This window comes from Ursus arctos, unplaced genomic scaffold, assembly GCF_023065955.2.
Source record: "Ursus arctos isolate Adak ecotype North America unplaced genomic scaffold, UrsArc2.0 scaffold_14, whole genome shotgun sequence".
NCBI classification, from domain to species: domain Eukaryota; kingdom Metazoa; phylum Chordata; class Mammalia; order Carnivora; family Ursidae; genus Ursus; species Ursus arctos.
The window spans coordinates 747,796-764,125 of record NW_026622808.1 but is presented as its reverse complement, the minus strand read 5'-3'; the positions used below and the strand labels follow the sequence as shown (position 1 = coordinate 764,125).

The 16,330-nt window shown below is 48.9% G+C and overlaps 1 protein-coding gene across 3 annotated transcripts in view; it reads right to left on the bottom strand.

Moving 5' to 3' along the window:
- The window catches only part of NT5M (5',3'-nucleotidase, mitochondrial), a 37,833-nt gene extending 24,639 nt beyond the window's left edge, over nt 1-13,194 (bottom strand). Inside the window, exons 1-2 of one of the 3 annotated variants that reach the window (XM_044391836.3) lie at nt 12,786-13,194; nt 9,249-9,349 (exon numbers count right to left, since the gene is read on the bottom strand). In XM_044391836.3, coding sequence (XP_044247771.1) covers nt 9,249-9,349; nt 12,786-13,055 — 371 coding nt within the window. In that variant the 5' untranslated portion in view covers nt 13,056-13,194. The remainder of the gene's footprint in view (nt 1-9,248; nt 9,350-12,785) is intronic. The other 2 variants (XM_044391835.3, XM_026521176.4) reach the window with 2 other exon arrangements.
- Between the last annotated feature and the right edge of the window lie 3,136 nt (nt 13,195-16,330).

The window sequence follows — 16,330 nt, the reverse complement described above, 5'->3', positions numbered from 1 at the left end:
GTTGCTCCAGCAAAAAACCCTAAACATCACCCCTTTTCCTATCCTCCCTCCAACCCCCAAGATCCAGCCCCAGACCTATGGGTTCTTCCTCCAACACGTGTTATCATTCCATCAACTTCCCTCCGTGGTCGCCACCCCAGTCTCAACCACTGCACCTCTGACTGTTCCTCAACTTCCAATTCTGCCCCCGTGAAGCCTTTCTCCACCCCGTATCCACACTGATTATTTTTTTAAGATTTTATTTTTATTTATTTGAGAGAGAGAGACTGTGCAAGCGGGGAGAGGGGCAGAGGGAGAGGGAGAAGCAGACTCGGCACTGAGCGCAGAGCCCAACACGGGGCTCGATCTCACAACCCTGAGATCGTGACCTGAGCCGAAACCAAGAGTCGGGCGCTGAACTGACTGAGCCACCCGGTGCCCCGGGACTGATTATTTTCAAACAGCTTCATTGAGGGATGATTGACATGCAATGAACAACACCGGTATAATATGATAAGTTACATGCGAAACACAGGTCACCACAATCAAGATAATAAACGCCCCCCAAAGTTTCCTGTACCCTCCTATCATCTCTCCACCTGCCCCTCCTTGTCCCTACCGCACCCCGGGGCCCAGGCAACCACCACTCTGCTTTCTGTCACCGCAGATCAGACTGTATTTTCTAGAATTTCATACAAATGGAAACACACAGTATGTACTATTTTTTGTCTGGCTTCTCCCATCCGGTGAAGTTATTTCTGGGAGGACTCACTCATGTTATTAAATGTATCCATAGTTGGTTGTTTTTGTTTTGTTTTTGAGCAGGCTGATTAAAAAGAAAAAACACATCTTCATGGAGCTATAATTCCTAAACCATAACAGCTGCCCGTTTTCAGTTTGTAATCCAATGAATGTTACTACACTTACAGACTTTGACAACAATCACCAGAGCAGTTTCATGCCCCCCAAAGGAAGCTTGTGTCCATTAGCAATGACTCTGCATTCTGCGCTTGGTCTTAGGAAACCACCAACCTACTTCCTATCTCTATGGATTTGCGAGTTCTGGATATTTCACATAAACGGGATCCTATAATACATGGACTTTTGCTGCTGGCCCCCTTCATTTAGGAGAACATTTCCGAGAGTCGCCCACATGGTAGAATGTACCCGGGCTTCACACCTTTTAATTGCTGAGTAATATTCCATTGGACGTGGACAGATGGACCTCCTTTGTTCGTGCACACACCAGCTGATGGACATGGGGGCTGTTTTCACCTTTTGGCTGTTATGAACAATGCTGCTAGGAACACTCATTCAGGTTTTTGTGTGGAAGCGTGTTTTCAGTTCTCTCAAGTACACTCCCGGAGTGCGATTGCTGGGTCATATGGTCACTCCATATTTACCTTTTTTTTTTTTTAAAGATTTTATTTATTTATTCAACAGAGATAGAGACAGCCAGCGAGAGAGGGAACACAAGCAGGGGGAGTGGGAGAGGAAGAAGCAGGCTCCTAGCGGAGGAGCCTGATGTGGGGCTCGATCCCATCACGCCGGGATCACGCCCTGAGCCGAAGGCAGACGCTTAACCCCTGTGCCACCAGGCGCCCCCATATTTACCATTTTGAGGAAATGTTTTTTTCACAGCAGCTGCACCATCTTCCAATCCCACCAGCACTGAGAAGGGTTCCAAATGCTCTCTATCCTCGGTAATACGATTGTCCTTTTATTATTATTATTATTATTATTATTATTATTATTATGGCCATTCTAGTGCGTGTGAAGTGGTATCTCATTGCGGTTTTGATTTGCATTTCACTACGGACCAACGATGTTGTGGCAAATTTTCACGCATTCATTGGCCATTTGCACATCTTTTTGGAAAAATGCCTGTCCAAACTTATCACCCCAAGCCCATGTTTTTAAACCCTAAGTTAAATCACATCAGTCTCCCTTCGTTCCTCCACCACTGGACCATCCCTTCCGTCCCCGCCACACTCACTGAATTCTAGCCATACCGATCTCCTTCAAAATGTCCCTCACATAAGCAACTCCTTGCCCATCTCAGGGCCTCTGCACCCTGGCTTCTTACTAATTAGTTCATTCTTAACATTAAGCTCTGAAGTCACATGTCACCTCCTCGGAGAAACCTTTCCGCCCCACCTGACATAGCCCCTTCTCCGTTTAGTCTCAGACACGTCGCCTGTCTACGTCCTTCACCAAGCTTACTGCAAGCTAAAATTGTTTTTCTTCTTACGTGTCATCCTCCCCACCGTAACGAAAACTCCTCAAGACCCGAGACCTTAGGTTAGATGTCTTACTTAGGAACATATCCCCAGTGCTAGCAGAGCGCCAGGCACATATTAAGTGACACAAAATCTGTCTGGTGAGTGAATGAATCCATCGCCTCCTATGCCAGGCTCCTCAACCATAGGCGTGCTGACAACACTGACTCCATCTTTGGCCCTCCGTCTTGTTCATGTCCGTCCAATGACCTCCCTTGGGGGTACCTGTTCCTGGCCCCTGGGAGATTAACGTGTGCCCTGACCGGAATGCGGGAAGGCTCGTTCTGATCTCCCCTAAAGTTGTTTAGATAACTAGTAGAGATAACATAGTTTCTTCCCTCCTCTTCTGACATACAGATGGCACCATGAGATCTGTTAAGTGTTCGACCCTTTGACCTCACCATAGTGCCCTCCGTACATCCCCTTGCCCTATAAAACCTATGGCTTAAGATTGGATTTTGCAGAGAACAGCTGGGCAGTCTGGATCCTCGCCGGCCTGACCCCCCTGTCAGTGTTACCCAAATAAAACTGGGTAAACTATATGGAGTCCCCACTCTCAAAGTACTTTTTCAGGGCGCCTGGGTGGCTAGTCAGTGAAGCGTCTGCCTTCGGCTCAGGTCAAGATCCTAGGGTCTTGGGATCGAGCCCCGCATCGGGCTCCCTGCTAAGCGGGGAGTCTGCTTCTCCCTCTGCCCCTCCTCCCACTGGTTCTCTCAATCTCTCTCAAATAAATAAATACAACCATTTAAAAGAAAAAGTACCTTCTCAGGTTGGAGGATGCTGTACTGTCCCCCCTTCCCCTTCTAACAATAGGTATTGAAAGTCATGCTTATTAAACACAGGTGTAAGCACATCTAAACTTATCTTTCTAAATGAGTGGTATTAAGTCATCCCCCTAGGATGTCAAATACTTGTTTTGGCAAATACCGCTACCTCTTAATACATGTTTAAGAGCCATACGTAATATAACAACTATGGGGAAAAGATCTATAGGAAAGAAAACTCAAGCAAAAATATCAAAATGTAAGAAACTGGTGGTTTCAAATGATGAGATCATAAATGACTTTTTAACGTATGTCATAATTTCCCAAAATTAACCATAAGCTCTATTTTTTTAAAGCAAACATTTTTCTGTCTTCTCTTAGGGACTGACCTCTGAAGCCAATTACAGTCCCGTCAGAAAGTACTCATTGCTTTAGACATCATGAGTTCCTTTTATTCAACATATATTAAAATCCGTCATATTCTAAGCACTAAGGAAATTCGGATAGGACTCATTTATTTGTTGGCATTCACTCCAAATCAGTTTTGGTTATTTTTACATCAAATGCCCCTTTCAAGGATAAGACAGGTTGACTGGGGGCATTTTATATGAAATACACTATGCTAGTTGATGTGGGGGAACATTTGCAAAAAAGATTGTATCTAAGTATCTATCACTAAGTATCTATCAAGTTTAAATACAAAGAACAGACTGGGGGTTGCCAGAGGAGAAGTGGGTGGGGGGTGGGTGAAATAGACAAAGGGGATTAAGAGTACAGCTATTGTGGGCACCTGGCTGACTCAGACAGTTAGGCATCCCACGATTGGTTTCCGCTCAGGTCATGATCTCAGGGCTGTGAGATTGAGCCCCCTGCACCAGGCTCCGCTCAGCGGGGAGTCTGCTTGGGGATTCTCTCCCTCTGTCCCTTCCCCCACTCATGTGCATGCACTCTCTCTCGCAAATAAATAAATAAATCTTTAAAAAAAAAGTGTACACTTATCCTAATGAGCCTGAGTAATATATACAATCCTTGAATCATTACACAGCCCATCTGAAACTAACGTAACACCTATGTTAATTACACCTCAATAAAAATTATTTTTAAATGCACATGACTTTAATTCAGCTAGCCCACTATGGTACAGAAATACTTGCACACGTATGTGCACACTCACTGTGGCCCGGGTATACAGGAAGACATGAGAACCGACTTAAATGTCTCGTGGAAATCGTTACCTACGTGATGGTATCTGGTTCACAATAGGACACTACTTGGTAGTGAAAAGAGAGTTCGATAGTGTTGTTACGGAAAGATAGCGAACACATATTATATTGCTAAGTAAAAAAGAGAAAGCAGTAGCATAACATAGATGACTACAGTCCTATTGTATCAGCAACAACTATGATGTGGATGTTTCTCCAGCAGGGGCCTGAGTCTGTACCATGAGCCAGGCAGCACTCTAGAGACTGAGGATAGAGCCACAACCGAGGCAATCCCTGACCTCAGGGAGCTGGCATTTGACAGAGGAAGGGACAAACACAGGCACACAACTTCAGCTTAGCCAGGAAGGCGGCAGAATGCCTAGCCGGGGACACTGGCCTCCTCAGCTTCAGCAGGATGGCCTCTCTGAGAAGACGACACGCAAGGTGCTCAGAGTTGAAGGATTAAAAACAATCTGGCCGGGGCGCCTGGGTGGCACAGCGGTTAAGCGTCTGCCTTCGGCTCAGGGCGTGATCCCGGCGTTGTGGGATCGAGCCCCACATCAGGCTCCTCCACTAGGAGCCTGCTTCTTCCTCTCCTGCTCCCCCTGCCTGTGTTCCCTCTCTCGCTGGCTGTCTTTATCTCTGTCGAATGAGTAAATAAATAAAATCTTTAAAAACAACAACAACAACAACAATCTGGCCGCGCCAAGTGCTCGTGGAGAAACATTCCAAGAGGGTATGTCGGGAAAAAAGGCCGTGAGATCAGAAACAAGCTTGGCGCGTCCACAGGACAGAAACAAAGCCACTGTGTCTGGAACAGGTGAAAAGAGGTCGGAGGGTGGCACGGCCCGGTCACAGACCACCTCACAAGCCTGGCTGAGTTCGCGTTTCATTTGAGGGCAAAAAGAAGCCGAGAGAGAGTTTTAAGAGGGGACCTGCATCAACAGAACTCTGGTTTGGAAATACCATTCTGGCTGCCAGTACCACAGGTAAGTCTGCAGACCTGTACACAACCTGTATGTAAATGCGTTTGAGAAGGTCTGGAAGCACGCGTCCCCAGTTGCTCACTAGGATAGGAAGAGCGGGGTTGAGGGAGATGTACACGGGGAGAGAGGGACAATTTTGTTCACGAATGTTCCCACTATTTGAGTGCTTTGTAAGAATATGCTCATGTATTACTGAATAAAGGGCAGTCGCCCCTGAAGATACTCCAGGGAAGCTCTTTGGGATGGGACGGGATGCCCAGGAAGGCACAGCCTCCCCCTCAGTGCTACGGGAGCCAGGACATAGCATGCCAGCGAGGCGGTCTTAGGACAGCGAGCAGATAAGGTGTTTGCTCCGTGTTCCCCTCCTGCCAGGAACCCCTTTGCCTTCTCCACCAGGCAGATTGCTTTTCATTTCTCAGGACAACAGCTCCAGTGTCACTGCCTCCCCCGGGGAGTAGCTGCCTGTCTCCATCCGCACGTCTACCACGTCACTTTCAGAACTATGCTCTAGTCCTTTGTTTCCCAGCGAACTCCTCGGAGGCCAGAACCATCTCTTATCTACCGCGGTACGGGCAGCATCTGGTACAGGGCCACACCCGTAGCAGGTGCCTGGCAAATATTCCTTCAGTACCATTTTAAATCTTGGCCTCGGTCTACTTCGGTACCAGACACAAAGCTATCCACTTAGTTACAGACTAGACCCCGGTCTCTGTCCACACGTGGGGCACTGACCTTGGGAATCTACCCCGTTAAGAGCCAAAATGGAGGTAACAGACCTGTGAGATGGTCTAGACTTGCATTTTCACAAGCGTTCACTGGGAAGCCGTGGGAAAGAGTGTCCCGGACTAGAACGCATATGAAGAAAGGCTGCATCCTCTGTTACCCGGGTGATGAGTCACGATCCATATTAGCAAACCTGAAGCCCTTCGAAGGCCTATGGCAAAGAAACCTTCTTAATCCAATGTCCCCCACACCGTTTTGGCTGAAGACCGCTTTTGTTGTTGTTGCTCCATACGTACTAAATCTTGCAGAACGATAACTGTGGCTAACGGCTACTGAGTGTCTACGATGTGCCAGGCACTATAATGAGGCCTTTCTCATTCCCCTCATTTTACAGTTGAAGGAAATGAGACCCAGAAAGCTTCATAACTTGCCCAACGTCCAAGATTCGATTCTAGAAAAGCCTGGGCTTGAGCCTGGGCAGTCTCACTCCAGTGAGGGCATAACCTTAACCACTATGCCGTCCAGCGCCCCAGAATACAGCTGGCTGAATGTGGTGCAGGAAACGCTGATCCAGACACAAGCAGAGTTTGGAAAAGCTGCGGTGCAAACACACATGTGCTTTGGCTCTCTAGGCTCTTCTGGCGGAGGCGAGAAAGTTATCCGACAGTATTCCACTATAAATCAGGCTCCAATCGTAACCAGCAAGAAATATACCACTGGGCATGACCTGACTCTGGGCTAAAAATAAATGATCAACCAAACTGGTTTACGATTCAACTCGAACTGAAAGCATCTCGTGTTCCTCTGATGCCTATTTATCAAGGCACTTTGAACACTGAAGGTTTTTGGAGGCATTTATACAGCACGATAAAGACCGAACCAGACCTTCTGTTTGACTGGTCTTTCCGGTTGGTAAATTCGAGCAAAACTATGACCAATGAAAGTATTTACAGGCCTAGAAATAAATCCTAACATTCATGGTCAGCTGATGTTTGCCAAGGAAGCCAAGACAATTCAATGAGGGGGAAGGGGAAGAGTCTTTTCAACAAATGGTACTGAGAAGTGGGTTTCCACACGCAAAAGGATGAGGTGGGACCCCTTCCTCACACCATATTCAAAAATTGACTCAAAATGGATCAAAGACCTGAATGTAAAAGCTAAAACTCTAAAACTCATAGAAGAAAACATAGGAGCAAGTCTTGTGCCTGTGGATTAAGCAAACGATCCTTAGATATGACACCAAAACCACAAATGACCAAAGGAAAAAAACAGATAGGGGACCTGGGTGGCCCAGTTAGTTAAGGGTCTGCCTTCAGCTGAGGTCATGATCCCGGGGTCCTGGGATGGAGCCCCGTGTCAGGCTCCCTGCTCAGTGGGGAGTCTGCTTCTCCCTCTCCCTCTGCCTCTGCCCCTGCTTGTGCTCTCTCCCTTTCTCAAATAAATAAATAAAATCTTAAAAAAAAAACAAAGAAAAGAAACAGATAAATTGAACTATACCCACATAAAAACTGTGAGTTTCAAAGGACACCACAAAGAGACTAAAATAAATCCACAGAATGAGGGAATATATTTGCAAATCATATACCTGGTAAGGGACTTACCATCTAAAATATAAAAAGAACTCTTTGTGTGCCTGGGTGGCTCAGTCTGTTAAGCGGCTGCCTTTGGCTCAGGTCATGATCCCAGGGTCCTGGGTCAAGTGCCACATTGGGCTCCTTGCTTGGTGGGGAGCCTGCTTCTCCCTCTGCCCCTCACCCACTCATTCTCTCTCTCTCCCTCTCTCAAATAAACAAAATCTTTTTAAAAAGATAAAATATATAAACAATTCTTAAAAACTATCAATAAAGAGATAAATAACCCAATTGAAGAAAAAATAGCAAAAAAAGATAATTCTCCCAAAACCACAAACAAATGGCTAAAAACACACAAGAAGATGCTCAAATCATTAGCCACCGAGAAATGCAAATCAAAACCATGATGAGTTACCCCTTCACACCCACGAGGACGGCTAGAATAAGAAAGACCACAAGTGTTGGCAAGGCTGTGAAGTTGGAACCCTCATACATTGCTAAGGAGACTGTCAGATGGTACTGTCGCTTTGGAAGACAGCTTGGCAGTCCCCAAAATGTTAAACATGGATTCACCACATGACCCAGGGATTCTGCTCTTAGGTATATACAACCTGTATATGAAAACATGCAACCACAAAAAAACCCGTCCGTGAGTGTTCGCCAGTATTATTCTCAATACCTGAGAAGCAGAAACAACCCAAGTGTCTATCAACTGATGAAGAGAGAAACAAAATGTCAATATCCATACACCGGAATATTGCTCAGCCATGAAAGGGAATGGAGTGCTGATTTGTGCCACCAGGGAGATGACCATGAACACACAAAGGCTGCATAAAAGAACCAATCACAAAGGGCCACACAGTGCGCTCCGTGAAATGTACATGAAATACACAGGGACTGTCCAGCCCCCGCTAATCTACAGAGCCCTGAAGTAGACAGTGGCTGCCTAAGGCTGCAGGGAAAGGAGAGAGAAGGGGTAGGGACTGCTAATGGGTGTAGGGTTTCTTTTTGGGCTGATGACAGTGTTCGGAAATCGACTCCGGTCCTGAACGCACAACTCTGCGGACATACTAAAAACCACTGAATTGTACACTTTGTGAATTATATCTCAATACGCTGTTACTGTTTTTTAAGTCCTCAGGGAAGCCCATCATCTGTAACTGCTAGTGGATCTTAGTGAAAGGTTAAGGCGCTGGGGCTTCAGCTCCCGGAAGCAGTCACGTCACTAGAACAACACGGGAATCTCTCACGCACTCCTGCTGCTTCGTCGCCATGTCTCCTTGTTAGGTCGCCCGTTAGACCTCTGTGTACTCCTTCCTCTTGCTTTTCAGCTCTTATCCCAATCTGCAATTATCTCTGCTCGTGAGATTCTTTTGTGTGACGTCTCCTCTCTGGCTGGGCTGTGAGCTCCATGAGGGCAGGACCGTGTTTGTTCATCTCTGTATCACGTTGTCTGGCAACGTCCAACAGTCCGTTCTCAGTTATTTGCTGAATACATGCACGCCCAGCGCCCAGTCAACCAGATCCAATTAGACTCAATATTTTCTCCTGTTACCAGATCAAAACACCTCACTAGCTGTCGAGCTGAGTCTGTTTCACTCAGGGCGTTACCAGGTTGAGTGCCAAAGAAAGAAGCATGGGCCTGTGCAGGGGTGAGGAGAGAGAAGCGAGGGAGGCAGAGGGAGAGTAGGGGAGGTGCTGGCGGGAGGAAGGCACAAATGCTCAGGCGGGAAGACAAACTTACTTTTCTAGGTTGGCCATCTGCTTCACAGCTTCCACAGCCCCTGGTAGAGGCTCCAGGTCAAGAAAGAAATTTTCTGATTCCCATATGCTAATGGCCTTCTCCTAAGAGGACGAGAGAGAGGATCGGTGACTTCAGGGTACTCAGCACATTGCCTCACCGCAGGGACGACGGTGCAGCTAGGAAGAGCAGCTGACAAGAGTGTGAGCCTTCCAAGTTCCTCCCCCCCCAACCCCGCACCACACACACACCCAGGGACATATCCTGGGGGACCGGGGGATCACACGGAACACGTACATGTGTGTTCCAGCCCCTCTCCAGGGGGTCTGACTTCTGCAAGGATCCAGCAGAGATCAGCTAAGGGTCACGAGCTATGGATTCCGAAGCCTGCTCTGTTTGAGGCACGGCTAGAGCCATCTGGGACCAAAGGCGAGTCATCGTGAATCACGCACTTGCTTGATTCTAATGGCCAGAGGCATCGCAGAGGCTCTGGGGGAGGACCGGGTCTTGCCATGGCACTACAGTACTTCAATTCGAGAGCTGGAGGAACTCAGAGACTCTTCAGAGCACTGCTGTGCCATGTGGGGTCTGGGTGGCCAAGGGGGCAGGTAGAAGGCCAGTCGAGCAGAACTCCAGGTTCCCCATCCGTACCCGCTGGAATCTATGCTACGCATTGGCGTGTCATTAAGTACTTTGTTTAAAAAGTATTCTGCGGGGTGCCTGGGTGGCTCAGCCGTTAGGCGTCTGCCTTCGGCTCAGGGCGTGATCCCAGGGTCCTGGGATCAAGCTCCAGCATCGGGCTCCCTGCTCGGCTGGGAAGCCTGCTTCTTCCTCTCCCACTCCCCCTGCTTGTGTTCCCTCTCTTGCTGGCTGTCTCTCTCTCTATGTGTCAAATAAATAAATAAATAAATAAAATCTTAAAAAAAAAAAAGTATCCTGCTGCTTTTCAAGTCTGAAAGCCAAACATCCAGGCCCTCATTGTTCCTATGAGAAAATCCAGGCTCTGAGGGTGGAAGGGATTTACTCAATACGACACAGCAAAACAGGGGCATTGCTGAGAGCTGAGCACCATCTCCCAACTCCGAGGCTACAAGGTTCGACCTTATGTCACTGGACTGAAATCAAGTTTGCAGAATGCCACACTTTCCCAGGCTCAGGACAAGGGGAGGGGAGACGGACGCCGACCTCCGAGAATCAGGAACCTAATTCCCACATGTACAGCAGGAGGTGTCTCTGCCAGGTCAGACGCCACACAGTCCGGGACAAGTGCCACCACCGTGTCACACTTAGAGGCAGAGTGCCCTGAGATCACGCTAGCATTGTTCTCGTGAACTACATGGGCTGAAGCAAATGAGTACAGATTGCTAAAATATGGTCTCTCTTGTTTGGCCCTCACCTCCCACGAGGGGCAAGAATCGCTATCCCCAGTTTACTGATAAGGAAACAGGCTTAGAGGATTGTTTTCAAGGCTACTTATGGGTGATGCTGTCAGAACTTGACTCAGGGCTTCTGACTCACACAGAGGCAGCATGGACTGGTGGAAAGCATACTTGATGGAGGAGTAAGAGGTCCTGGCCTTGGCTGCGTGACCTTGGACTCACCATCTTAGCTCAGGAATCAACATCCCAACATCCCCTCCCTCCCTCCATCACTAACTTGGCTCTGAAACCCTGGGCCAGGGACTTCCTCTCTCTGGGCTGAGTTCTTCAACTGTCCTGACAGTGTAGGATTCTAAGTCAGTTAAAATGAGCTTTGCCTTCCACCTCTGCCCTGATTACCTCTCTGAGTCCTGTGGAGATCAAAGGGGATACCAGTAGAGTGGAATTTTGTAAAGCAGAAATGCCTACATAATTAAGGTGGATTGGTTCATTGGTTGTTTTTAACTGTGGATGCTGGGCCAGCTCAGCCAAGGGGAGACTCAGGGATGTCCTGCGGTGAGCTATGCTGGGGACACAGGGCATGTGTTCATCTGTTAAAATCCTGTTTTCTGCAATGTTCCCAGAAGCAGAACTCAGCAGATCACGCCCAGAACACTGCCTCTTTACTGTCCCGGGACCTCCGTTCCTTTGCCTCGTCCTTAGAAAATGGTCAAATCATCTCCTTAGAGCTGGAATCTGCACATCTGTACAAAGGACTGCAAAAGCCACTGTCCTTTTCAGAGTTGGGGGTGGGCTTCATTTGCTCACCCCAATACACTCCTGCGAGGAAGTAAGGGGCCCAGACTGCCAATACTGTGCACTGTCTGCAAGTGAACACCCACATAGAGCAGAAGAGTCTGTTACTGAGGCCGCAAAAATCACTAGGGTATTCTCTCCAGCTTGAAGTTGGTAATCAGGTATTAGAGCTGGGAGAAGTGAGCACACAGAACTCTGGGAAAGTCACGTCTGAAGTGCACGGTATTAATGAAGAGACGTGGTGCTTGGTTTTCTTTTTAACACCTGCCTCTCGACAAGCCAATTATTGTCAAGTTACCTTTTTTAAGTCAAAAGAAATGTCACTTGTTAGAGTAGGACGGAGAAGAGGATTTTGGGGTGGGGAAAGCTGAATGTGCTTGGGAGGAAGACAGACTTGGGTTGGAATCCTAGCCGAGCGCCTTACTAACTATAGGACTTGGGACAAGTTTCCTCATCTGCATAACGAAGACAATAACATCTACCTCACATGGGAGACAATGCAGTCAACCTGGGGATACAAAATAGGCTCTAATGTCATCATCATCAGAGTTCTGGTGGTGACCTTGGGTGACCAATCAAGGGATGCCAGAAAACAGCCAGCCTCTTTAAGTTCGTGCAAGGCAAAATCCCGTTCCTTCCCCGAAATAGTTTAAATTCACAAACTAAGCCATCTGTCTATAAACATGCCTGGATATTTCCCCTCCATCCATCCTGGACTCAGAAGGCAAAGCACAGCCGGAGTCAGGGGGATGCGGTGGGCTCACGTTCAGCAGGGCCGCCAAAGCAGGGGGAGAAACCAAAGAGTTGAGCCCACCCCATCTTGACCACTGACTTTTCGTGTGACGTCCACAAAGTCACTCAACTCCTCAAATACCACTGGGAGTTATGATTCATGGAAAAGGACAAAAAAGAACGGTAAGGACACGCATCAAATTCGTGAGGATGAGGAAATGGGCATTTGACTGTGGCAGGGGTCAAGGGGACTTGACTTGTAACGTTTATTTCATTTAAACAATTTAAAGACTTGCGGCCAAATGCACCAAAAATTAAAAAGTCAGCTAAAGATAGAGTTCGTATTTTACGCTCCATATTCTCCTGACTTCTGAGACGCCCTCGGTGACAGCCAACAGTTCTGTGCGCGCCGGGCTGCGCGCGCGGCGCCCTGGGTCCTCCCCAGGTCCCCCTGTTTTACGAGAGGACCACCCCGAGGCTCGGGGAGGTGACCCACCCAAGGTCACGCGGGCTCCCGGCCCAGCGCTGGGAAGGAGGGCCGCAGTCCCGCCGGGCTCGGGTGGGCTCGGGGCCCCGGAGCGGGAACGGCGGCCCGGCGGCGGCGACGAGCGGGGCCGGGGCGGGGGATGCTCACGCTCAGGCCGGGCTGCAGGAGGCCGTACTGCTCGGACAACCAGAAGCCGCGCCGGTCCTCCAGCGCGATGAAGGGCTGGTCGGGGAAGCGCGCGCGGAACTTCCTGAGGAAGCCGCCTTCGAAGTCGGCCAGCACGCCGTCCATGTCCACCAGCACCCGCAGGGCGCGGCCGTCCGCCCGGCCCGCTCGCCAGCCTGGTCCCCAGCGCCGCCCCGCCGGGAACGCCGCGCCGCGGGGCCGCCGCGCACACCAGCCGCCCAGCCGGATCATGGCCCCTGGCGGTCGCTCGCCGCGGGAGCCGGGGCCTGGGCCACGCCACCCCGCCGGGCCGGGCCCGGAGACATGACAGCCGGGCGGGGCGGGGGCGGAGAAGAAACCCCTGCCGTCCCGGGCGCGCGAGGAGCGCGGGGCGCTGGGCGCTCGGGGCGCGAGCGCGCAGGCTCTGGCCCCAGAGCCAGGCTGCGGCACGCGCCCCGGCGGAGGCGGGGCTCGGGGGGCGTGGCTTTGGGGACAGTCCACAGTCCCAGGCTCTCAGCTGGCATCTTCTCCCAGGACCGCGGGCCTGGGCTCTCTCCTCCCACTGCAGCAGCGAGGCTGCAGGAGCCATGCACGCTGATGGAGCAAGGCTGTGTCCGTGTCGCTGAGCACTTACTGTATGGGGCTGGGGACAAAACTGACAGGGTTCCTGCCATCCTGGAATCTACCTTTTAGAAGACGACACAGGCGAAAAGCAAACAAGCGTACAAAACGGGCAAAAATTTAAAGAGGGTGAAAATAGTATGAAGGAACCAAAACAGGATGAGATGCCCTCGGACAGCCTCCCTGCTTTATAGGGAACATCTGGGGAGAAGCTGATATTAGTAGGACAAATAAATACCTTGCAAACATCACAAAGCCTTAATAAAACTGGTGATTTTCAAATAAATCTATAAACACATATTGTTTTGTACCCTGGTATTGATAGCTTTTTTTTTTTTTAACAGAAAAGAAAAAAATCAAAAAGCAGGATGACCTGATGTTGCAGGAGTGGGGAGACTGGCAGGGGGTCAGGAAAGGTCTCTTGTGGGAGGGGATGCACGAGCAGCAAGACCAAAGGCCTCGGAGAGTGGAGAGGCCAACGAAACCACGATTTTCATTCTTACATTTCTTTGGCACAGACTTGCTGAACATCTCCTACGTGCTCGGTGGTGGATATCAAATGGTGAACAAAGTCCCCACCCTCACGGAACAGACATTTTTTGGATCTGCCTGAAATTATGGTGAAGGAAGGGTAGGGTAGTCCACTCTCAGGCAGAGAGATAGTCAGGACCACAACGAAGCAGTGAGGCACAGTTCAAAAAGTATTTGGGCTGTGGTGTCCCATGGACCCATGCTCCAGCCTCGGCACACAGTAGGTCCCCAGCACCCTCGCACAACTGGTTACTCTCATGGCACCTCCTGGATTCAAGAGAAGAGACCAGGTCTCATTCATCCCTGCGTCCTGAATGAATGAATGAATGAATGAGATCCCTGCAGGAACTTTTTCTGGTTATTCTCTGACCCCCTAGCTAAGACTCCCCACTGTGTTTCTCCGCCTTGATATTTATTCTTTAATTATGTCACCTTGCTTTTCTTCCTAATTTTATTACAAAAGTTTTCACTCAGAAAAGTGGAAAGACTTGTCTGAGGAAGATACATACACCCCCCACCTGGATTCTGCAGTTAACACTTTGCTATATTTGCTTTGCCATACGTCAGTGCGTCTGCCCGCCCCTCCCTCATCCATCTTATTCTTGGAAGCATTTCAAAGTAAGCTGTAGACAGCAGTATACTTCACCCGTAAACACACCAGCCTCCGTAGCTTTAAGCGAGTTCAATGTATTTAAACGTAAATTTTACAAATGAAATACACAAACCGTAACCTCACCATCCCGTGACTTGTGACGACTCATCCCTAGGGATGCATCCCTGGGAAGATATGGAACAATGCTATCCAGATACAGTAGCCACTGGCCACATGTAGCTGTTGAGTAATTAAAATGTGCCTACTGCACCTGTGGGACCAGATTTTCCATTTTACTTAACTTTAAATAATTTAGGGATGCCTGGGGGCTCAGTCAGTTAAGGGTCTGCCTTCGGCTCAGGTTATGATCCCAGAGTCCTGGGATGGAGCCCCATGTTGGGCTCCCCAGATCAGTGGGGAGTCTGCTTCTCCCTCTCTCCCTGCTCATGCTCGCTCTGTCTATCTATCTATCTCAAATGAATAAATAAAATCTTTTAAAAAAATAAAATGATTTGCTTTATTGTTTACTTGTGGGTTTTTTTGTCTTCCCCCTTTGGAATGTATGTTGCATAGGGGTAAAACCTTGTCTGGTGTGTTTAGTTATATGTCCCTAGTGCTTAGAACAGGGGCTGGCATGGGGCGACTGGGTGGCACAGCGGTTAGGCGTCTGCCTTCGGCTCAGGGCGTGATCCTGGCGTTATAGGATCAAGCCCCACATCAGGCTCCTCCGCTATGAGCCTGCTTCTTCCTCTCCCACTCCCCCTGCTTGTGTTCCCTCTCTCCCTGGCTGTCTCTGTCTCTGCTAAATAAATAAATAAAATCTTAAAAAAAAAAAAAAAAAAGAACGGGCTGGCATATAATATGTGTTCAATAAATTCATTTGTGCTTATATTCAACAACTAGTTTTTGTGTGCCTTGAACATAGCAGATATTGCTAATCCCATTTGACAGGTGAGAAGACTGGGACTAAGGGACAAGAGGCACAGTCATGTTCAACATAGCTGATAATACATGGTAATCAAAGCTTACATATAAGGATGCCTACCTACTCTGTGTCAGGCACCATCTAAGCTCTTTGTGTGAATTGTCTCACTAAACGCCACAAAGTTGCAGTGAAGAATACTAACATTAACCCATTTTGAAGGACAAACCCACTGAAATCACTGAAAGATTAAAAACTTGCCCTTTGGTGTGGTTATTTGAAACAAATGATTTTGGGGGCGCCTGGGTGGCACAGCGGTTAAGCGTCTGCCTTCGGCTCAGGGCGTGATCCCGGCGTTGTCCTGGCGTTGTGGGATCGAACCCCACATCAGGCTCCTCCACTGTGAGCCTGCTTCTTCCTCTCCCACTCCCCCTGCTTGTGTTCCCTCTCTCGCTGGCTGTCTCTATCTCTGTCGAATAAATAAATAAAATCTTAAAAAAAAAATGAAACAAATGATTTTGATATTCCCCCCTTCAAGAGATGGAGCTGACTTCCTGTGCCCTTGGATGTGGGCTGGATTGACTTCTGCACTTCTGATCCATACTAGGGCAGAAATGACGGTTTGTGACTCCCAAGGATAGGTCATAAAAGGCATTGTGGTTTCTCTCTCTCTCTCTCATTTCTCTCCCTGCCATGTCTGTGGACACTCAAGCAGCCCCATGGAGAGGTCCCCACGTTAAGGAGCTCAGGCCTCCTGCCAATATCCAGAGAGGAACGGAGGCTCTCCCAACGGTAGTCATGTGAGTGAGCCGCCTTAGAAACAGACCCTCCCGCCTCACTCAAGCTTTCAGATGACGCAGC